Source organism: Heterostelium album (genome assembly GCF_000004825.1).
Source record: "Heterostelium album PN500 unplaced genomic scaffold PPL_scaffold3, whole genome shotgun sequence".
Lineage (NCBI taxonomy): Eukaryota > Evosea > Eumycetozoa > Acytosteliales > Acytosteliaceae > Heterostelium > Heterostelium album.
The window spans coordinates 633,052-656,810 of record NW_008805065.1 but is presented as its reverse complement, the minus strand read 5'-3'; the positions used below and the strand labels follow the sequence as shown (position 1 = coordinate 656,810).

Sequence of the window (23,759 nt, the reverse complement as noted above, 5' to 3'; positions counted from 1 at the left end):
GAATTTTTTACCACGTAGGACATATGCACAAACGTTGTCAAAAAAAAAAAACATGACACCACCATTTCATTTTTTAAAAATTTCTTTCAATACAGACATAGATGCTATCTGTAAATATAACACCTTTTTAAGTGTTTATTGTGATTTCACCTTTATATTTACATCTATTTAACTGTTACACAAAAATATATTAAACTATTAATATTTACAGTTATATTTTCAATTAATTTTTATATCTATATATTTGTATTAATTAGATCAATAATATTAATAACTATAGTTAAAACAACTATGTTTATAACAATATTCAAAATAGTAATAATATTTCGTTTCTTAATTTTATATTGTTGATTACAATAGATTTATCAATCTTTATAGTAACCACCTTTTTAACAATATTCAAAAAAAATAAAATAAAGACAGAGTAAGATTTGGATAAAACTATACTAGTGAAAAGTCTGTTTGAAAATAATAGACACAATTTTATTTGTGGCGTTTTAAAAGTGTCTAGTATTTTTTGTAGTTTTTTTAATAACTTCAGAGAAATAAAGAATACATATATCCTACAGGGTTTTATAATGAATTAATCACAATAAGATTTGTTTTTATTTTAAACATTGATTAAATTATTATTTTCTACTTATTATTATTTCTTTGTATTAAATTGTTAATTTATTAAAAACCATTCTTCTAATGTGGATATCTGAATGATCAAGATCTCTGGAATATTGAAATCCAATATCAATCAAATAGTTGTTTGCTCTAAAGACTTCATCGGTGTTGGAGGGAATGATGATTCGAGATAGTGTTGCTGGTAGTATAATCGATTTAAGTTTGTATATAAAATAGCGATCTGATTGACGATGATACATTAAATCCTCGAGAGTGACCAGACACTTTAATTCTATGATGATTGCTATCCATTGATCGAATTCTAATTGATTATTTAAAAATAGAGATAGATGTGTGATATTGGATTGTGAGAAATATTTAAAGAAAACGGGACGGGAGTAGATATAGACGGATAGCTTTTGGAGATTTGGAAATTCAAAGGTTTCATCAGTTTTGGTTTCTTCGGTCTCCCCCAATTTAACTCCAATCTTTTTAATTCTTGAACGACACGACTTTGGAATATCTGTGACATGAAAATATCCCGATTTGATAGATTCTAAGAAAGGTAAACCATTGCATAGGGTTGTGATAAAATCAGGTATGTCACTAAAAGTGTGGGAAATATCTATCTTTCTAAGTGATTTAATTGAACAGATTACAATCAGGTGTGAAGGTTCCACTTTTAAACGATAGAGACAGAGCGAGCGAAGATTGGTGGCGATGTTTACAAAAGTTTTTAGGCAGTTCTCTTTTATATTTCCGATTTTAGTTTCACGCACAACATTCAATTTTTCAACAGTTGATAGAATATGAGTGAGATGAGCAGAGTTTTGTTTCATTAACTCTTCAAAAATGAGTATTCCAACTTGTAGTTTTACAATATGTTTAATTGGACACCATACACTGGTAAGTCTATCTTTAAGATCATTTCCAATGAGTGAAGGTGAAGATCTACTTCTAATAAGGCAAATAATGTTTAATAACAATGAATTATGAAAGTTAAACAATAATCATTGTTATTGTACTTACTTTTCTTTTGAACGAAGTCTGACATTATTGAACATCTTACTGACGATACCAAAGAATTGTTTGTTGATTAATGTCAGTTGTAATGCTTGTCGGTATGAAGATATAGGGGTGATGCGGTCAGAGGTCGCTTGCATCCAAGTTAACTCAAGTATCTTTGTGATGATCAACACTGGTAGTTTATATTCAACATGACCTCGATGAAATTGATTTGAAGGATTGTCATCCACCAATTTCTTTTGTAAACGATCTATTTCTCCTTTGATATTGATAATATCATCTATTATTAATGTTTTGTTGCTACTTTTTTTCATTATTATATTATTATCTAAACAAATCTTAAGTAGTTGATCTTTTTTTAATTTTTTTCAATTCATCTCTATGATAATTTGTGAATGTTTGATTATTCATTTTGTTTTGTGAACTTTGGTTTATTTGTTAACTAAATATTTTAAACTATTAAGTTTACAAAATAGATTTAAAAAAAAAAAAAGTGCACGAGTCAGAGTGTCTTTTCTAGTAAAATTTTTTGTTGATCACAAAGATATTGTTTTCTTATCTTTGGTTAATATGCACACAAAAGCTATGCAAAATTTTTTTCATTTTTTGGGGGAAGGATAAAATGAAATTAAACAAATTTATCAGTTTATTTTTGTGTAGTACAAATAAATATCATAACAAAAAGAGAAAAACAATCAATTTTTCAAATTTCTCTCTTTTTAGATAAGATGTCTACTTTAAATTAATTGGTTGATAGCCATGAAAAAAGTATTTAAGCTTAATATTTTAGAATTATAATTTCAAAATAAAAAGAAACATTTAATTATCTCTATAAAAAAAAAAACAAATACATAAATGAATATTAATCAAACAAACCAAAGCAAATTGGTTCAAGATGACCAGTTGACTCTTGAAACTTACAAAGCTACTGGATTCAATGCCGCCAAGGATGCCACTGATAAGCTTAGCTATACCTCTGCCAGAGTGATGAAGCCGGTCTACAATGCCTACTCCAAGAGTGATTTCATTGTCGCCGGTTGCTGTTCCAGTGCTAGCCAATACGATGACCGTTTGGATGGAAACAAGGATGTTTCACGTGCCGGTCGTGGATATGACTTTACTCTTGTCAAGCCAGATGCATATGACAAGATTACAGTTGCTGAAGTTGGTATCTTGGGTGACACTGGAAAGAGAGCGGTCGAAATCATCGAAGCTGCCAACCAATTTGGAGTCACTCTAAAATGGTCACCAACTTTTACCGATTCCTATGGAAGTGTTCTCACCGGAAGAAACGTTGGTTTTAAAAATAGTGTTGACGACGCTCGTAATCACTATGACCAAGCTTCTGCTCAAGGAGTTCTCGGTGGTTTGCGTCTCATGAAGGAGAAGAATCCAAACTTGATACTCTCCATTGTTGTTGGTGGTTGGTCGATGTCCCAAGCATTCCACTATATGGCAATGGATGCTAACAATCGTGCTGCTTTTATCGATGGTATCATGGATATCTATTCTCGTTTCGAAATGTTGAATCATCTCGATTTGTCATGGGACTATCCATCTTCCCAAGGTGACAGAGCCAACACCTACGATGACTGTGATTCTGCCAACTTCATCCTTTTGATCTCAGAGCTAAGAAAGAAGTTTGATTCCAAGAAACGTTCCGATGTTGTTATCAATATTAAACTTCCATCGCGTGTCGACTATTTGAAGAAGATCGATGTTCAAGGATTGATCAAAGCTGGTGTACACGGTTTATACGTTGAATCGTTCCACTTCTTTGGTTCAGGATATTCGGAATCTCTCATTCACCAAACAAACTTGAACAAGTATATGGGTTCCTCTTACTCCATTGAGGAAGCGGTCGAACATCTTTTGTCTTTGGACATTCCAGCCAAGCAGATATTCATTGGATATGCCGGATTCGGTAGAGCTGCAGCCGGTGCAACCATCGAAAAGGTCAGCCCATTGTCTGGATCCTACGACAAGAATGCCAATCCAATTGGAATGTTCGAGGTTGGTGTCATTGAATACGCTGATATGATGTACAACTTCATGGATTTCGAGAATCAAACCGGTAGAAATGGTTACATTCTCTACACTGATACCGTTGCTGATGCAGACTTTTTGTACAATCCAACCACAAAGGTGTTCATCTCGTTCGACACTCCAAGATCCGTTAGATCGAAAGCAGAGTATGTCAAGACAAATGGACTTGGTGGTCTCTTCACTCATGCAATTGACCAAGGTCGTGGACTTTTAGTGAATGCCGCCAGAGAAGGATTCGGATGTCAAACCGATTACAACAGAGTCATTGATATGACTTCTTTATATTTACAGGGTAAAGACACTCTTTAAACTATAATGTTTACTTTTATATTGTTAATTAATTATTAAATAAAATTAATAATTCTGTTTATTATCTATTTGAATGTGAAATAAATCTAAAAAAAAAAAAAAATATGATTATTTATCGATTAATTTATTTCCCTCTTAACTTTTCTAGTTTAATCGTAATTCCTAATTTAATTCTTCTTTTGAAGTAGATGATAGAACCAACAATTAATGCACAGACAAAAACACCACAACTAATTTTTACATTTTTTTTAAATTTAATGCAGGCGAAAGTGGTTGGGAGCCAGTTTTGTTTTGTTAACGAACAACTTAATCTACTTTGTTTTATATTAAATTTAAATTTTTTATTGATTTAATTTTTATTAGTTTTGATTTTTTAAAGATTCTAGTTTGTTTTTCATTATTTTACTTTGTTTGTTGAATTTTATTTTCCTTCTAATGAAGATGATAGAACCAACAATTAATGCACATCCAAAAGCACCACAACTTACAGCAATAGCAACGATTGCACCAGTTGACAATCCTTTCTTTTTGCATGTCTTGCTTGGTCCATCGTAGTTGGAATCGACCAACGATGAGAAATCAGGGTCTATAATCGCGTTGTTCTCATAGTATGGAATGATAATACCGATCTTTGATGTCACTGAATTGTATGAATCACTAGAGTCATTTTCGATTATAACGTTCTTTGATGTGACGATGGTGTCGTCAACTAGCGCACGATCTAAGAATCTACCATACAATGAGTTGTCATTGATGTTCATCTTCACCCATTGAACATTGTCATTAGATTCTTCACCAATGAACTTTGATGAACAAGCACCAGAGTCTGACGTGGTGACAGTTGCCTCCATGACGATTTGCATCAATGAAAGTTTGTCAACGAAATCGAAATGATCGATATCAACTGTGAATTTGATTGTGAATGGAACAATGTTGATAACACCACCTGCAAAAGTGATGTTTGATTCCTTCTTGAAGAAATCGATTGTTGTGTTGACAATTGTATTTCTTCCATTTAAATATGAATAATAACTGTAGGATGTCTTGTCATCATTGGAAACAACTGAACTGAGATTCCATTTGTTGAATACAAATCGATTAATTGTATTAAATTCAGAGTTTAATTCCAACAATGATACCACACTTATTTTAGCAGTGATCAGTTGATCTGGATTGCTTGGATTGGTTACATTGAATTCTGTTGATGGATTCTCAGCAGGTGGTGGAATTGGTGTTGGACTGACTTTCGATGAACAAGATGGACCATACCATGGAGCATTACATTTACAACCGTTTGATAAACATTCACCTTGATTATTACAAACTGGTTCTCCTGGACAAAGTTTTGGATTTGGTGATGGTGTGACTGTTGGTTTTGGGGTTTCTGTTGGATTTGGTGTAGTTGTCGGATTTGGTGGTGCCAATGTTCTAATCATTGGATAGATAATCAAGATATTTGATTGCACGGAATTAACTTGGATCTTTACTTGAATATAATCTGAAGTGAATGGTGATATATCAACTTGTATCAAAGAAGCATACTTCTTTGTCGGATTAACTACAACCCAATTACTTCCATTTCGATAATCAACACTTAAACTATATGGTGTATTTTCCACTCCAAAATTGTGACCGTAAAGGAAGATTGATCCACCTTTCTTTGTAATTTGTGAACAACTTTCAATGATTGGATCTGTAAAAGTTTGAGTTCTGATAATCGTATATTCATAACCAGCATCCTTCAAATTCTGAGTTGAATATCCATTCATATTCAAATAATTATCAACGATTCCATAAATAGATACAACCAATTTAGTTTGTCCGAATCCCCATGGTAATTCTGCTGTTGCATTGTAGAATGCCAAAGTTGATGTATAATTTAGTCTCTGGGATGGAACTTTGAACCAAATTGCATCATTTGTTAAAATATAAATATATGGATTATGTCGAAGTGAAATTCCTGAACCAACATCGGAAATCGAGAATGTTGCTTCAAATATTCTATTACTTGATCCAACATCAATCGATTTGGTGAATGATAATGTTTCTAACTTTGGTGGATTGGAATCAGGAATATCTGTTTGAAGAATAAAAATTATTAGTTTCACTATTGAAAAAAAAAATAATAAAAATTGATCATACCTTGACAATTGATTGTGATATTCATATCTTTTTCATATTGAGTACCTACAATATCAAATGCTGAAGAAAATGAATTGTAAAATGAATCCATCTTAACAAATGGATATAGATCGAAAAGTTGAAGTTTTGAAATAACAAAAGTTTGAGATCTACAAGTATCTCCATCGATTGTGAAATTCACTTGATAAACACCATCGTATTTGTCACCTCTGATTCTTGAAGTTTCGTTGAACATGATGAAAATTGGTTCTAAATCCTTCTCTGATACAATCTCAATTGTTCCATTCAGGAATCCATTTGGATAATCGGTGATTCGGAGATTCCATCCAATTGTCATAGTATTTCCAGTTTGAACATTGATGTTATTTCCAAGGTTTGAAACTAATTCTTTGAGAATTGGTCTAATAAAATCACCATCTATAGTAGATAAATATTAATAAATATTCGTTAGGATTAAATTATATCTTACTTACTTGAATTAATTATTTTAAAAGTTGCATTGGACCCAATTAAAGATGAAATATGATTTGAAGAAAATTTGGAAGTTGGTGATAATAAAGTATAACTAAAGTTTCCAGGAAGTGTATTTTGATAGACGATAAAGTCAATCTTATACATATCCTTTTCCGAAACATATTCACCATAAAACAAAAACTTATCTTGATAAGAATCAAGATTATAGAACAGTCCAGTGTCCAACATCGGATTTAATGTTGGATCGTTATCGTTCAATGAGAACCAGAGCGTGTTCAATACATCTCCACCAGCACCCATATCAATACTATTCTTTTCAAATGCAAAGTATGTAAAATTCATTGGACTAAATTGGTCTGCAAATATTTTTAATTAGAAATAATGAATATTAAATTAAAATAATTTTAAACTTACAAAAATTCTTGATATAAGGTACATAATCCAATTTATCATCATACAATGCACCACTAGCCAGAGTTTTGTAAAAATTGGTATATGATTGATAATTTAAAGAGAAAGATATAATATTAGGATTTAGATTATTTCCTAAGATTGTATTGAATTGATATTCGTAGTATCCATCAAATGAATCACCTGATACAAGATTGGCTACTGTAATCAAACCTTGTGGTGTTCCGAACAATTTTATACTACGAATACCATCTTTATAGGCAGCTCTAAATCTATATAATAATGAATATTGAGTTGTAAAAACAACTTCAAGTTCACTAATTTTCAATTCCATTTCATTTCCATAAGAAACTTTTCTTTAAAGTTAATAACAGATAAATTTTGTTAATTTTAATGATTCTTACCATCGTTTGCGAGTACTATGCTTGTTGTCTTATCTATAACAACAAAAGAGTATTGTCCTACAATTGAATAATCTGAAATTGATGTGTAACCAATACTGGTTTGATTGATGATACCAAATGGATAATCAATTGGAATTGGATTGATAGTAGATGATATTTTACTTTGTAAACTTGTTGTCAAATAAGGTACTTCTCCAATACTCTCGAAGAAATATGAATTGGTCATTGTATCATTATTAAGTGTCACATTTGAATAAACACCTGTATAACCTATTTTGACAAAAAAAATTAAATATTTCCACTTAATTTAAAAAAATTGGGTTTTTAACTTACTTGGATATGATTGGATTGATATTTGTTGTTCACTATTTCTAACACAGGTTGTATCGCATATATAGTCATAAACTATATAAGGATAAATAGGTGCAGTCACAAAATATGTTTTTTGAGTTGAATTTCCAGCCAAATAAATCATAGGGTATGGAACCAAATCTAGATATGAAAGAGTAGCATAAGAGTCAAGATCAGCTCCATAGGTATCAATATAAGTGTACGAAGGTGTAGCAGCTAGGAAATTTTGCACATAGGTGGAATTTGGTACAGGATATATCTTATTTTCAATCAATTTGGTAGTTTTACCCACTAAATTTAAAAATAAATTAATAAAGTATTTTGTTTAAAAAAACATAGTACTTACAATTCTTTGGGAAATCATTTTTAACTAAAAATTGTTTTGTAATAGGTGTACTACTCGAAGTCGATCCCAAATAGCTAACAGTAAAAATAATATTAAAAGTATCTGGGAATGTCATGGTAAGTGATGCTTGAGTATAAATCAAAGTAGAGACAATATTGGAAGAATCTCCTGTAACACGTGGAATTTGGCAAATAAATTTGGAAGGAAAATCTGTATCACATCCAATGGATGGTTGGTTAGCTGCCTCAAGCCATTGAGTAGTAATATTAAATACAAAAACATTTGTCTGAAAACTGAGTATGGGATCAAAAATGGATTCACCTATTTTGATTGTATTCAATTGTTCCTCTGAGAATACTGTTATATCCAATTAGTTTGATACTTTTTGAAATTAAGTAGTTATAGTTTTACAAATTCTTACATATACAATTATAACTTGGGTCTAATTGGAAGTATGCACTTTTGAAAGTTGGATCTGAACCCCTTGAAATGAGAATATCTAATATGGTACCTCCAGCTTCTGGAACTGAATAGGTTATATCAAAAACTTGATTTTGGTTATCGACAATACTCGAATTTAAAGTAAAGATACTTGGGTTCATCTGACCTGTGGTTGTTGCATTTGGCCATGAAAAATCAGCTGGCAATATTTGTTTATCATAGGATAAAATTATACTAACAATCGATGTACATCCTCTATAAGTACCATACATAAAGGGTCTACCTACTTTATTTACAATCTGAATATCTTGTGATGAACAAACTAAAAATAAAAATAAAAATTTATTAGATATTTTTTTAATTAAACTTTTTTTTTTTTTTTTTTTAATCTACATACAATAAAATAATTGAAATAGAATAAAAATTTTAATATATAAATTATTCATCTTTGAATTAAATGATTTTTAAAAAATGACTTGATTCTTTTCTTTGAGGATTGGATTAAAAGATAGAATTGTTTATCCTATTTAGAGTTTGGTTTTAAAATTAAATATCAAACTTAATATCTTGTATATCTTTTCCAAGGTTGAAAATCTTAGATCAAATTTTAATGCGATTTACACTTTTTTTAAAAACCGGTGTGGGACTAATTTGACGTTTTGCAATGATTCGAAAAAAACAGTTTTGCAAAAAACCAATCAAAAATAAACAATGGGATCCGCATAATGAATACCACTTTTTTTGTTAAAAATTAGGATCATAAGAGGTATTTAAAAAAAAAACAAGTGGTTGACTTTCACACCAACATGATATTAATTAATTTTTCGAAATATCTAAATCTTTCGTTTTTTTTTTTTTGTGAAACTAATTTGCAAACATTTTATTATTTAATCTTTTGCTGACATTCTTTCAAGCTTCTGTTTCATAACTTTGTTTTGCCTTTTAAATTTCCTTTGCTTTTTGATGAAAATGATCGATCCTACCACCATAGCACAGGCAAAAGCACCACAACTTACGGCAATAGCAACGATTGCACCAGTTGATAATCCTTTCTTTTTGCATGTCTTGCTTGGTCCATCGTAGCTAGTATCGATCAGTGTTGAAAAATCAGGGTCTATAATCGCGTTGATCTCATAGTATGGAATGATAATACCGATCTTCGACGTGACAGAATCGTATGAGTCTTTAGATTCGCCGTCTTCAATGATAACGTTCTTTGATGTGATGACATTGTTGTCAACCAACGCACGATCCAAGAATCTACCATACAACGAGTTGTCATTGATGTTCATCTTCACCCATTGAACATTGTCATTCGATTCCTCACCAATGAACTTTGATGAACAAGCATCGGAATCTGACGAGGTGATAGTTGCCTCCATCGTAATTTGCATCAATGAAAGTCGGTCAACGAAATCGAAATGATTTACAGCTATTGTGAATTTGATTGTGAATGGAACAATGTTGATAACACCACCTGCAAAAGTGATGTTTGATTCCTTCTTGAAGAAATCGATTGTTGTGTTGACAATTGTATTTCTTCCATTTAAATATGAATAGTAACTGTAGGTTGTCTTGTCATCGTTGGATACGGATGAAGTTAAATTCCATTGTCCAAGTGTGAAATTATTGACTTGAATCATTTCAGAATTCAACTCTAACAATGATACTACACTAATTTTAGCAGTAATCAATTGGTTTGGTGAATCTGGTGTTGTAACATTGAATTCAACTGATGGATTTTCGGCAGGTGGTGGAATTGGTGTTGGTCTGACTTTCGATGAACAAGATGGACCATACCATGGAGCATTACATTTGCAACCAGTTGACAAGCATTCACCTTGATTGTTACAAACTGGTTCTCCTGGACATAGATTTGGATTTGGTGATGGCGTAACTGTTGGTTTCGGTGTAGTTGTTGGTCTTGGTGGTTTCAATGTTCTAATCAACGGGTAGATATCCAATATATTTGATTCCACTAGATTGCTAAAAACAAACTTGACTTGAATATAATCTGCCGTGAATGGTGAAACGTCAGTTCTAAGTGTAGTTACTGATTTCATTGTCAGAGAAGTAACAGGTGCCCAGTTGCTTCCATTATTATAGTTGATTAAAAGCTGAAAGGATATTGATTGTGGTTTATAAAGATTATGACCAAAAATAACCAATGGTCCACCTTTTTTTGTGATTTGAGTGCAACTCTCAAGTATTGGATCAACAAATGACTGTTGTCTGGTGATGGAGTAATCGAATCCAGCACTATGTAAATCCATAGATGAATATCCTTTAATATTCAAATAATTATCCGTGAGACCATAGATTGAGAAAAGTAAATTGTTTTGACCGAATCCCCATGGTAGCTGTGCTTTGGCAGAGTAGAATGCCAATTTGGAGGTATAATTGAGTACAGTCGATTGGATTGTAAATGTATCGGGATTGTCAGACAAGATATAGACATGTGGATTATGTCTCTCTGAAATTCCTGAACCAACATCTGAAATCGAGAAAATTGCTTCAAACTCTCTATTACTTGATCCTACATCCACTGTTTTTGTGAATGATAATGTTTCTAATTTTGGAAGAATTGTATCAACAGCAACTAAAGAAGGGTATATAAAATAAATATTAGAAAATGATTTAAAATATTTCTAAAGAAAAATAGATTATCTTACGTTGACAATTGATTGTAATATTTAAATATTGTTCATAAACTGTTCCATAGATATCATAGATTGAGGAGATTCCGGGTCCCAATACTGAAGGTGCTGGGTATTGGTCGTAAAGATTCAAATTTAAAATCATAAAGGTTTGCGATCTGCAAGTATCGCCATTGACTGTGAAATTAACACTATAGTATCCATCGTATTTATCTCCACTGACTCTCGATGTTTCATTGAAACGAATGGTATTTATCTTCAAATCCTTGTCAGAGAGGAAATCCAATGAACCATTCAAAAATCCATTTGGATAATCTGTGACTCTGAAAAGCCAACCAAGTGTTATATTCAGTTCGAGTGGAATATTTAAATTTTTGTTTGTAGTTAACTCTACAAGTGAAGGTCTTAAATAATCACCATCTAAAGTTAAAAGAAATTATTAATTAATAAATTTGTGTGTAAATATAACTAAACAATAAAAATATTTACAGGAATGTAATACATTAAGTGTTGCATTGCTTCCTATAGCACTCTGTATGTCTGTACTTAAATACATGGCATTTGCAGAGTGGAAATAATAGGATTGTGAACCTGGAAAACAGTTTGTCATGATAAAATCGATTCTGTACATATCCTTTTCAGGGACATATTCACCATAGAATGTATTTTGCTCAACAAAGGAATCTAATTGGGTGAATAATCCAAAGGTGAGAACTGGTGTGCCACCTGGAACGTTTTTATTAAAACTTATCCAGAGCACATTTTCTACATCTCCACCATCACTCATATCAATATTATTCTTTTCAAAGTGGAAATAGGTAATATTATATATTCTAAAAGTAACTGTAATATTTATATAATATATAGGTAAGAATTTGAAGATTCATTTTAAAAAATTAAATACTTACATATACCAGTCAAAAAAGGCAATCTCTCCAAATTTGGACCAACAATATCTCCACTGGCATAATATTTTTCTGCGGAATATGTTTGGGATCTAATAATAATAGAGAGTGTTTCAAGAAGGTATTGGGGATATCCGGTGGAATGGTATTCGTAGAATCCGTCATAGGAATCTCCAGAGATGAGATTTGATTTGTCGATTTTGTCACCTCCATAATTTATAAATAAAATTCCTTGAGGATGTTTTGCATGAAAACTAATTACAAAGCTCTGTGGGGTGGGATTATATATAGTAAAAGAATCCAAAACCAAACTAATATTAGGACTTAATGCTAAGGAGTTTAAAAAAACAATTATTAATATTACAAAAAAAAAACAAAATCTGTTATACAGCTCAATACTTACGATCTTTTGTTCCTATTGAGCTATTTTGTTTTCCAAAGATTGTAGCATAATAGTCTCCAAGAAATATATCTTGTGAGATAGAAGTGAATCCATAATTGTAGTTATCTATATAACCAAATGGATATGATTCATAATTAAATTGATTGATCGTAGTGAATACAATTGAACTTATAGTAATATAAGGAATGGGTGCCTTGTTTTCGAAAATAAAGGTGTTTGGTATCAGGTCTTGGGTTTTGGTGATATTAACATAAAGTGGTGTATAATCTAAAATAAATTAATATTAGTAAGGAAAGCAATTTAAATAGAGAATATGTAGTTTATACATACTTGGATATAGTTCTATAGTATAACTTTTTTGACCAACTAATGTACAATTTGTATCACAGTAATATTGAGAATATATAGTGTTGGCTCCAAAAATTTGAAGGAAAGATGTAGAGGTGTCGTTTGCCAAAACCATGGCTCCAGGTAATGGTGCACCCGGTATAGACAGCACTGAACTGGAATCCAAGTTACTGTAAGTTACCAAAATTGAAGCACCTGGTATGATAGCAAGGAAATTCTGGGTGTATGTATCTGTGACTGGCTTAAATGAAAGACTCGTGACAGTGGTCGATCTTTTTACTATTATTGTTGTTGTTTTGTTTTTTTTAATGTTAGAAGGTTGTTGGAAGATGAACTAATATCTAATATATAGGGGAGGAATTGTACTTACAATTTTTAGGAAATGCACTTGGAAGGACAAGTTTTTTTTCGACACGGTCTAGAATCTGTATAATGAGAGTAACATTGAATGTCTCTGGTAACGGCAAGTTTGAATCTGGATTGGGGAGGATGATAAGTGAAAGTTCATTCTTATAGGCATCACTTGTAACAGATCTAGTTTGACAAAGAAAGGATATATCTGAAGATTGGCAACTTATAATTGGAGCATTATTAATGTTCATCAGGTCTAGAGTAAAATTTTGTAAATATATTGAATTGGTTTGGGCGCTTACAATTGGATTGTAAACTGAAACACCAACAACTGGATTCAACATATCAGGAGTAAGAACTGGAGAATAGTTGAATTTAAATTTGTTAATAAATCGATATTTTACCTTTTTCTTTTATTTAAAACTAAAAATTTAGTTTAGTTTAGTCTGTTCACTTATTACATACGTTGACAATTATAGTTTGGTTCCAATACAAAGTAAGCTGAATCGCTCGTTGTTGTGACACGGATATCGAATAGATTTGCACCGGCACTGGTAGTATATTGAATGTTAAACATTTGATAATTCAAATTATTTTGTGATGTTGTATTGGTAAAAACTAATGGAGCGGTTCCAAAAGACAATCCACCAGATTGAGTTTGATTGGGCCAAATGATGCTACCATAATTTATAAATTGATCAGAAGAAAACACAAGAGTATACCTTCGAGCGCAACTTATCAAGCCACCGATACCCTATTATTTATTTATTAATAATTATTAGTAAAACAATTAATAAAAAAAAAGTTGATATTTTTCTTACCGATGGGTACATATCAGTTTTTGTAACCAATTGTATATCTGCATTTATAAAAACTATATTGCAAAAAAAATAAATTAATAAATTAAAATAAATATTTTCTATTTAATAATAATAACATACCTAAAAAACTAATAACAAATATAATAATTATATGATTTTTCATTTTGGTTATAATAAATAAATAATTGAATTGAAAAGAAATCGTTATTTTTTTTGATTATGATTTACTCCACCTAAAGATCGAATACTGGGTTTCAAAAAAAAGCTATTTAATTCTCAAAAACAAAATCCGAAAATATCCAAAAAAAATCTAGGGTGATTTTTTTGTTTTTTTTTGCAAAGGTTGGTCTCTCATCTTAATGTCTGATCTTAATTTTAAACCAGCATAATTTTAATTACAAATTAGGATTGTGATTTCGTTGTTTTTTTTTTTAGATCTACAATTCAAGATGAAGTTGATCGGCATTTTGCTTAGATATTTGCAATTTAATAAATTTTCTGAAATTGAACAAAATATATTTGCATTTTTGTGTTTTAAAATATTCTTATTAATGAATTATTGTATTCTTAAAAAATAAAAAAATTAAATATAAAAACAGTTTTAAAAAAAATAGATCTTTATTTATTGTTACTGAAATACTAAAACTAAATAAAAACAAGGAATATTAAGATGAAAAATCAAAAAAAAATTTTATTGAAGTGACTCGTCACTTTCATCCAAAGTTTTCACAAATGTTTTTATTTGTTTTTTTTAAGATCCGTTAGAGTTCGAGCTATCGGGGATTTTTTTAATATTTGAAAGGTTTGATAATTTAGTTATTTTTTTTTTGCTAAACTTTTTTTTTTTTTGTTTATTTTATTTATTAATCTAGATTGACAGTCAGATTTGATTTAATTTAAATTTAATTTAAATAATGGATAAATCAAATTTGAAAGAAAGAGTTAATAACTCTATGAAGAAAGTAAATACAGAGAAGAATCATTCACCGGTGCTTAGTTCAAGTAAGAATGTAAAGGTAGCAACAACTGAAACAGCAACAACTACAAAGACAACACCAAACAAATGGATGGCATCTTTCATTGCTGTTAGACCATGGAGTTTGACAGCTGGTGCAAGTTCAGTGTTGGTCGGTACTGCATTGGCCTATAGATTCCACGGGGTTTTCGATCCGCTAACTTTTGCCGTTGTGTTTACCGGTGCTATGGCGACTCAGATCATTGGTAACCTCGTCAATTCATACTGCGATCTGGCGAACGGTGTCGATAAGGCAGAGTCATCGGCCGATAGAACCATGTTTGATTTGGGTCTGTCACGCGCCACCATTAAAAAGATGATCTACGGCTGGATCTTTGTTGCTCTGGCAGCGCTTGCCGTGCTTATAAGTAGAATGCCACTGCACGTAGTCGTTGAGCAGCTGCTGCCATTGGTTCTGATTGGCGGTGTACTCACTGTAACCTATACAATGGCGCCTTTCTCATTGAAATATCGTGGACTCGGTGATCTGGTGATTGTAGCATGCTTTGGTCCACTCATTATGCAAGGAACCTACATTGCACAGACACACATTGCATCGAGCGATGTCTATCTCTACTCACTACCGCTAGCACTCATCATCGAAGCTATCCTTCACATTAACAACACACGTGATATCGCAAATGACAAACGTGCTCGAGCAGTTACACTTGCAAACATTCTCGGACCAAAGCTATCAAACTATTTCTTTGCATTATTATATTTATGGTAAGTAGTAGTATAATCATCATCATCATCATCAAAGATTAGTCTAAATGAAATGTAGTTATAACTAACTAACTAAACAAACAAACAACTCATCTCAACATTAATAGTGCATATATAATTCAATATGTTATTGCAATGAAAGAAGGAAGTAGCTTTATTAATCTACCATTGATGTTGGTGCCAAAGATTATCTATACATTAGTACCAAAGTTTTTTGCAAATGATTGGGAGGGTTTGGATGCTGCTGCTGGTCAATTCGCTTTCTTTTTCGGTGGTTTAAGTACAATTGCATTCATTTATGGTGTAAGAACAGAATTTTAAATAATAATACAATATAGTAATATAAAATAAATCAATCATAATATAATAATAGTCTGTTATTCATTTGTAACATGAATAATGACACGTCAATCGACAATCTTTGTTTAACCTTTTAAAAAAAATACAGTGTTAAATTAATTTAATTTTTTATTTTTGGTGAACTTCTTAATTTATTCCAGTGATTACAATCAATCAGATCAATCAGTAGTTAAATAATCAAATAAATTAGATAGTAGTAGAAACTAAACAAAGGATATCTTTAATGTATTATATATAAAAATGATATTAATAAGAATATTGATTGTTATTTTAACAATCTATTCTTTTTCAGGATTAGTTCATTCACAACTACCAAACAATAAAGATACAAAATATGTACAAGTAAGTAAGCAAGTCAACTATTGATTGAAAGATATGATAGATGAATAGGTAATTGTTTAATAAATATTATATTAAAATAAAATAATAACTATAGGATAAACCAGGTGGTATTAGAATTAATATACAAGTTTTGTTGATGGGATTCGAAGAGGATGGTGCATTTAAATATAGATTGGATCCACTACAGTTTAAGAATCTACTGAAAGACTCTTATACAATACATAATGTATATTCACTAGAGACATCGATATATCATCTCTCATCAATACACAACAGAGCCAATTCAAAAGTGGAGAAAGTACACAACCCAAAAGAACTAAGTTCACACTACGATATTACATACTCTGTTAGATCACTACCTTCCACCTCAATCACTAGATTAGAACATACAATTGCAACCAGTGCAATACCAGTTGTTACAAATGTAAGTAAAACAATTAAACTAACTAATATAATAACATGATAATAACTTTATTGATCAACAATAATAATAATAATAATAATAATAATAATAATAACATGTGTTATTTATAGTCAGTTGATGATGAAACCTATTTGATACCAGTAGATCCCTTGGAACCATTCTTTGAATCGGAGATCAGATTGAATAGTTTACCGTCGAATTTACCGACCTATACGATATTGTTTATCAATCCAGCGAAAGAGAGAATGTTTAAGGAGGGTATTCAGGCAAAGTATTTGTATCAGTTGCAAGAGCAGTTGTGCGGACCTGCTTGGATTGGTGCCGGTCGTTATCTGGTGGTCGATCTCTCTGCCGGTCCACTCAAGTATGGCTCGACACTTCACAAATCGGCACTGGAGATACTCTCAGAGGGTTCGGTCGACTACGACTCTCTGCCACGACTGATAGAGTACTTCCAGAAGCCAGGCTACTCTGGAACCTCGCTCCAAGGTGCATCACCCACCGAAATCAAAGCACACATGTCATCTCTCGTTATCTCTGCCATACAAAATGTGATACTATCCGATTCCAAATATAATTTAATACCATTATTCCCAAAGGTAATTAGTTTATAACCTCTTTTTTTTTTTTTCTAAATAATAATTACTAATTATATGTATGTTTCTATAGATTTTAATACCTGTTTTGGTATTTAGAGATCATGATGAATATGATCCGTTGGAAGAAGGTAGTGCAACTAGTATAGATGTCAATCTTATAAAGAAGGAAGCAAAGAGAATATTTCCATTCTCAGAGGTCACTGTTGTGACTGGTTCACATTCGATTCATGAACATCGTCATATAGGAATGGCTTTTTCAAAATCAATTAGATCACATTCTAGTTTTGAGTTGAATCCAAAATCAAAGTAAGTTGTAACTTAACTTTTTATATAATAAGAATTATTAAACCAATATCAATCTATTATTTAGTAAATTTGAAACATCGATAAAGACATATATAGACAGTGAAGAACTATTGTTGAAACTAAAGAATGAAGATGATGTACTAGCTGGTGGATTAATAGGAGATCATGTAACACAGATACCAAGTGTTTTAAGTAAGAAAACAGGTTTGTATATATATATAATTATAAACAAAAAACATACATTTAAACTAATAATAATAACCTATTATTAATATCAATATCAATATAGATCAAGTTCACAGAACAAAGATACTACCAGTATATATATTCTCAATGAAATCAACAAACTCTGGATTATTATTAGATAAATATTATTTACATGTTGCGTATGTATTAAAAAGAATGTTAATGTTATTGTTATGTTAAATATTTGAAATGTTTAGCTTTTTATTAATGATGTTATTACTTCTATTTAAAAGTAATCAAGATGCAGTAGCAGTACTACAAACTAAAACATCGTTCAATGGTATACACTATCAAGGCAAACAACTGGTTTCATTCCAACCACAATCTGTAAATAGACATATTATAGCTGGATTGGCATCGTCACAAGGTTTGCTTGGTCCAACTCAGAGATATTCAAAGCCACACGAAAAACTAAAGAATAACTATCTTTGGAGTTATGGTCAACATCCATTCGGTTTCTTTGGTAACGGTACTGAACTCTCACAGATCTTCATCGATTCCATCACCAGAAATACAATCATTACAACACTACAGGGTTCCACAGATATCTTGGATGAAGTATTTAATAATATTCATAGATTTTCAACTGTATGTGTGTACAAAGAGAGAGAGAGAGAGAGAGAGAGATGGTAGAATTTAGATCTAAGAAACTAATAGATATTATATTGATAATATAGAAATATTTAATGGATTCACTTGGATATGAAATCGACGAGATGCCTTCAGCAGGTTATTTGATTGATAGATTCTATCATTCGCCACCCACTAAATTGCCGTTGGTCAAGTCAACAGTGAAGCGACTTCACGACGAATTGGAATCAATCCAGCAGAGTATGACTGAATCGATAGATATACTACAAACTATAAATCAACAAGATCTTAATCAGAAAAAGTAAGCAGTAAAAAAAAAGAAATAATAATCTTCACTAGTCTTGACTAACCAACAATAACTTTTATCATACATAAAATAATAAAATAGAACAAAAGAATCAGTTCTACAGAAATTAAATATATTATCAAAGAAGATAGTAGTCTTCACAGACTATGTAAATCAGGAATTGAATACAGTCGAATCACAACTCCAATGTTGTGCAATCAATTCAGTGTCAACGAAAATGAACAGTTCCAACACTACCGTCATCCTAACTTTACTAAGTGCAATTGCAATCTTCTTTATTGCATTAATTATAACAAGAAAGAAGAATAATAGTAAATAAAAGTTAATAAATAAATAAATAAAATAAATAAATAAATAATCTTTTTCTAAAAAAAAAAACAAATTATTTTAAATTGTAGACAATGTTAAAAATAAAGTAAAGAATAATAAATAATAAAATAAGAAATGGTAAATTGCTTTTTATGTTCACACAAGAGATAGGTTCGAACTATTCTCAAGCGCTGATTTTATAATTTATTTACGAGGAGCAGGGTGAAATTAATTATTTAGACATTTGGGACGTTTTGAGTGTTGTAACCCTTCTTCTTTCCGAAACCAACGACAACGTTGACGAAACGACGGTTGTACAACAATCTCTTCTTGGCACGACCAACCTTTGGCTTTCTGACCTCCTTCTTCTCAACGTTTGGAGTAGCGTTTCTGACTTTACCAGCTCTGTTCAAACCACCGTGAACCTTACCTATTTACATTTCAATAAATAATAATAATAATAATATAAATTGATTATTATATAAAAAGTAGATTTTTTTGATATGATAAAAAAACAATAATTAATAATCAATTTCTTTCTTTCTATTTCAAAATAAAAACTCCTAATTAAAAACATTTAAATGTGTAATATACTATAATCACCAATCAATCATAATGCTAAAAATTATTGATCTACATCTACCACCACTACAATTTATAATTTCTGATTAATCTGTAAAGTATCTTTAACTTTCTAATTCCCAACTCTAATTCACTGCTGATTCTCTGTGTTGAATTATATTGATTATTATTTTATAACTAAATTTTAAATTATCTGTATATGTTTCTGTATATTTTCTAAAATCTGTATTTGTAGTAGTGTAGAGCTCAATGATAATATTTGCATTTTGATTTGATTGACTGATGATCACATTTAACAACATTATAAATTATTTTTTGATAATAGGGTTTTGTGTTTATCGAAAAACATACCCATTTTGTATTATGTTATAGTTAGTAAGTAAGTAAAAGGACTGTGTAATTCTTTAAACTCGTCATTTTGTATGCATAAAAATTTCAAAAATAAAAAAATTCAAAATTAATTCAAAAAAATTGTTTTGAGAAAAATAAAATAACGCCAAACATAAAATTTTTGAACAACGAGGTAGTAGAATAAAAATCGAAATATCGTCCCGGGCTTTTATTTTTATTGCTATAGCAAAACAATCTCAAACTATTTGTGATTACCAAATAACAAGATATTAAAACATTTTAATTTTAATTATTAATATTATATTTATTGTAAAATTAACAAAATCTAATAATTTAACATTGATTCTGGTGGTGCATCTAAATAAAATAAAATGATGATAAAAATTATGAGAAAAATAAGAAGTTTTTAAAAATAAAAAAAAAAAGAAAGAAGAAGTTAGTTGGTTAATGAAGGTTAATGATTTGCTGATGATTTGTTAAAAATACTTACCAAGGGTTGATGGTATATTGGTTGGATTGATTTGAGCGGGTGGTATTTCATTCTTTGCTTTCTTACGTCGGTGACCGGATGGCAGTGGCCAGTCGTCGGTATTCGGTAGGACCATCATCTCAAAGAGTTCTGCTTTCAGTTTGTTTACGATGACCTTGGCAATCTTTGGCATATTAAAGTAACTACTCTTTGATTCACCGATCGATGTATCAATCTCAATCTCACACTGTGGTTCTTCGTAGAATCCAACCCACAATCTTTTAGTTGGTGGTGGTAAACATTGTAAATTGAGCTAATTGATTTTACATTTGTAAAGTAAATGTTTAATTAATCTTGATTAACAACAACAACAACAACAACAACAACAACAACAACAAAAAACAAGTTTAAAACTTAACTACTGTCTACTTACTCTTCCTGATAATGATTTAACAAGTACTGATATAACTAGTGGTATAGTCATAGTTCTACCTCTGATACTGAATGAAACTTCGATACGAATGGTAAGTGTGAATCCACCTTGATACTTTACAACGAGATCCACACTAAGTTCACCCTGTGGTGTTAAGAACAAAAGTTGAGCATCCTGCAGTATCGGCAAGTTTGGTCCAAAATCAAGATTCTGTAATGTTATACTTTTCTATTATTTTGTTTAGTTGTTAGTAAGTTGTTGTTGTTGTTGTATGTAGTTTGTTCAAAGTTGATAAGATAACTTACAAGAATAGATGGTTTCTTTAATTTGTTTAGTTTCTTTGTGATTTTAGATGATGCAAATGCTAGAAGTTCCTCTGAATTATATAGATTGAAGAATACTCTGCCCAGTAATACATTTAGCCAATCGTATTGAACTACTTTACTCTTGTTTGGATCGATGTTTACACCTGTTATATTAATATTGGGAGATGATGAGTTGTTTGTTGTGTTGTTGTTGCTGGTCGATGTGAATGGTGGTGATGAATTTGTTGATGATGCTGGTGTGTTTGATGATGACGACGATGAAGAAGGTATGTACGATGACGCAGATTTACGCTCACGTAACACCGACTCCTCGAGTTGATTAGTTATCGAGCCATTCGGTGAGATGATAACGGATGGCGTTGTCAATGTCGATGTCGACGACGTGCTGCTGTTGCTGCTCGATCGTTTATGTCCACCTCCATTGATGCTATTCAAAGTGCTGCCGTTTCCAATGCTGTTGTTTGTCCCATTCATATTGCCGATCGGTGCTTGATGTGCGAGTGGTACACAGGCACGCACTGGCAAGTCGGCAAAGAACTGCTTGCTAACCTTTGTCTCCAACTCCTCCTCTGGTGTTTTCTTTAGTGTGAGAGCGGCAGCTTCCTTGAGGAACCAATACCATGTCTCTAGTTCCTTGCCATTCTCAAAGTAAAAGTTTAGAATCTTTGAGTGGAAGAGAAGTTCTCGCTCGGCATGCAACACAGTGATACCGTTCTTCTTGTGGAATTTCGATGTCTTATTTCTAATGATACTTAGCGAACATCCATCGAAACAAATAACACCAACTGCAGATGTATCCTATTGAGTTTGAATACGTACAATTATAATAAGTGAACACTGTGTTATAAACAAACAATCATCCAATCAATCAAATGACAAACATACAGTTGGTTGTTTAAAGAGGAATAACATATTGGCTTTCAAAACACAATGGTACCATTCTTGTGAGTCGGATGCACTGTTTTCGGGTGTGCGAATGAATACTTTACCACGTTTCTCTGAACCATATCTTGATGTATCTAATCTCTATATTAAAGTAAAGAGTAGATTATTATTATTATTAAGATTAATTAACCGATATTCATTGTTGTAACAATAATAATCGAGATACTATACTCTTTCAGCTCGTTCTCTTGCAGCTTGCTCTAATATATCTTTATATTCCTTCTCTGTCTTTGAATCGAGTGTCTCTAGGAATCTAACAAGCAGATATATACCACAAATGATAACAGAAAACACACCAAACAAAAAGGAAAATATATGTACAAACATTGTTGCTTGCTTGTTAATAGCAAAAAAAAAAAAAAAAAAAAAAACAACTTAACTATAAGATATATAAAAATAGATAACTACTCTGCTTTGCTATAGGTTGTTGTTGTTTTTTTTTTAACAATATTAATTTGTCAATCTTTCAAGATTATATTATTTTTACTTGTGAAGTTGGGAATTTGCTGTTTTAATTAAAGTTTTTTATGAAATGATATTCCGTAATGGTTATTGCTATTGATTTATCTTTTCTTTTTTTGGTTAATTGGAAATTAGTTGATTGATTTGAACAACAGTTCATTCCCATAGAAAAAAATAAAAATGAAAATTAAAAAAATAATAAATAACAACAACCACCAAAAAAATTATTCACATAAATTGAATCATTTTATAACCTTAAAAACCAAGGAAATATCACACTGAAAAATATCAAACATATCACAATTTTTTTTTTTACAAAAAAAAAAAGTCAAACATAATGTTCATGCTTGCTGCAAAGTCAAAATGAATTCATTCTTCTACATACAACTAATATTCTTACTATTAAAGGTTAAAATAAAATAAATAGTAAATAATAATAGTATGCATAAACGTAAAAAGAAATATACGTGTGTGTGATGGTGAAAATACATTGTAGGTTCATGGTTATAACGATGATGTGTACAACCTATAGGTTATTGGTGTTTACCTTCTAATAGTGACTTTATAGAGTTTATTTAAAGATTATTGAAATGAAAAAAAGATATCTTTTGTTTTTTGTTTTTTGTTGCTGTTCACATAAAATCTTTTGCTATTTCACAAAATTTGATTGCATCTTCTCTTGGCTTTTTGAGTATAGGAATCATTCTTAGATGATAGTTGTGACAGCTCCAAAAATTAATTGTTTTACTATTGCAATAGTCATTGAATTTCTTTAAGCTTTGAGTTGTCCATGCTTCCATACAAATTTCATAGGTCGAACCACTGAATTCCGCATTTGACACCACAAGCAACAACACCATTATTAAAAGTACCGCTGGTGAAACTCTACTACTAAATCTAATATTAAACATAATTTAAT

At 31.0% G+C, this 23,759-nt stretch overlaps 9 protein-coding genes across 9 annotated transcripts; 3 read left to right on the top strand and 6 right to left on the bottom strand.

The window, feature by feature from the left end:
- Window positions 1-127: 127 nt before the first annotated feature.
- PPL_02828 (uncharacterized protein) lies at window positions 128-1,952 on the bottom strand (the record flags this gene model as incomplete). The annotated part of the gene is made up of 3 exons (XM_020573806.1): window positions 128-172; window positions 684-1,569; window positions 1,642-1,952. The coding sequence occupies 3 exons, from the start codon at window positions 1,950-1,952 to the stop codon at window positions 128-130; spliced, it is 1,242 nt and encodes a 413-aa protein (XP_020435878.1).
- A 541-nt stretch (window positions 1,953-2,493) lies between these two features.
- On the top strand, window positions 2,494-3,993 carry PPL_02827 (glycosyl hydrolase family chitinase; the record flags this gene model as incomplete). The annotated part of the gene is made up of 1 exon (XM_020573805.1): window positions 2,494-3,993. The coding sequence occupies one exon, from the start codon at window positions 2,494-2,496 to the stop codon at window positions 3,991-3,993; it is 1,500 nt and encodes a 499-aa protein (XP_020435877.1).
- Window positions 3,994-4,058: 65 nt separating this feature from the next.
- Window positions 4,059-7,354, bottom strand: PPL_02826 (calcium-binding EGF-like domain-containing protein; the record flags this gene model as incomplete). The annotated part of the gene is made up of 5 exons (XM_020573804.1): window positions 4,059-4,079; window positions 4,482-6,100; window positions 6,136-6,552; window positions 6,609-6,965; window positions 7,024-7,354. 5 exons carry the CDS (start codon window positions 7,352-7,354, stop codon window positions 4,059-4,061), a joined length of 2,745 nt encoding a protein of 914 aa, XP_020435876.1.
- Window positions 7,355-7,410: 56 nt separating this feature from the next.
- Window positions 7,411-9,008, bottom strand: PPL_02825 (uncharacterized protein; the record flags this gene model as incomplete). Its single annotated transcript, XM_020573803.1, has 5 exons — window positions 7,411-7,694; window positions 7,758-8,066; window positions 8,122-8,478; window positions 8,543-8,884; window positions 8,960-9,008. The coding sequence occupies 5 exons, from the start codon at window positions 9,006-9,008 to the stop codon at window positions 7,411-7,413; spliced, it is 1,341 nt and encodes a 446-aa protein (XP_020435875.1).
- Window positions 9,009-9,449: 441 nt separating this feature from the next.
- On the bottom strand, window positions 9,450-14,210 carry PPL_02824 (calcium-binding EGF-like domain-containing protein; the record flags this gene model as incomplete). The annotated part of the gene is made up of 10 exons (XM_020573802.1): window positions 9,450-11,161; window positions 11,235-11,639; window positions 11,709-12,062; window positions 12,128-12,216; window positions 12,524-12,794; window positions 12,858-13,154; window positions 13,246-13,584; window positions 13,692-13,980; window positions 14,048-14,100; window positions 14,168-14,210. 10 exons carry the CDS (start codon window positions 14,208-14,210, stop codon window positions 9,450-9,452), a joined length of 3,852 nt encoding a protein of 1,283 aa, XP_020435874.1.
- A 751-nt stretch (window positions 14,211-14,961) lies between these two features.
- PPL_02823 (prenyltransferase) lies at window positions 14,962-16,109 on the top strand (the record flags this gene model as incomplete). Its single annotated transcript, XM_020573801.1, has 2 exons — window positions 14,962-15,788; window positions 15,896-16,109. 2 exons carry the CDS (start codon window positions 14,962-14,964, stop codon window positions 16,107-16,109), a joined length of 1,041 nt encoding a protein of 346 aa, XP_020435873.1.
- Window positions 16,110-16,388: 279 nt separating this feature from the next.
- Window positions 16,389-19,396, top strand: PPL_02822 (uncharacterized protein; the record flags this gene model as incomplete). Its single annotated transcript, XM_020573800.1, has 10 exons — window positions 16,389-16,490; window positions 16,585-16,914; window positions 17,025-17,513; window positions 17,584-17,819; window positions 17,884-18,011; window positions 18,109-18,205; window positions 18,299-18,653; window positions 18,743-18,957; window positions 19,045-19,274; window positions 19,362-19,396. 10 exons carry the CDS (start codon window positions 16,389-16,391, stop codon window positions 19,394-19,396), a joined length of 2,217 nt encoding a protein of 738 aa, XP_020435872.1.
- Window positions 19,397-19,508: 112 nt separating this feature from the next.
- On the bottom strand, window positions 19,509-20,209 carry rps30-2 (eS30 family ribosomal protein; the record flags this gene model as incomplete). The annotated part of the gene is made up of 2 exons (XM_020573799.1): window positions 19,509-19,702; window positions 20,206-20,209. The coding sequence occupies 2 exons, from the start codon at window positions 20,207-20,209 to the stop codon at window positions 19,509-19,511; spliced, it is 198 nt and encodes a 65-aa protein (XP_020435871.1).
- Window positions 20,210-20,530: 321 nt separating this feature from the next.
- On the bottom strand, window positions 20,531-23,751 carry PPL_02820 (PH domain-containing protein; the record flags this gene model as incomplete). Its single annotated transcript, XM_020573798.1, has 8 exons — window positions 20,531-20,562; window positions 20,696-20,987; window positions 21,108-21,335; window positions 21,413-22,231; window positions 22,319-22,459; window positions 22,550-22,631; window positions 23,330-23,366; window positions 23,589-23,751. 8 exons carry the CDS (start codon window positions 23,749-23,751, stop codon window positions 20,531-20,533), a joined length of 1,794 nt encoding a protein of 597 aa, XP_020435870.1.
- Window positions 23,752-23,759: the final 8 nt, after the last annotated feature.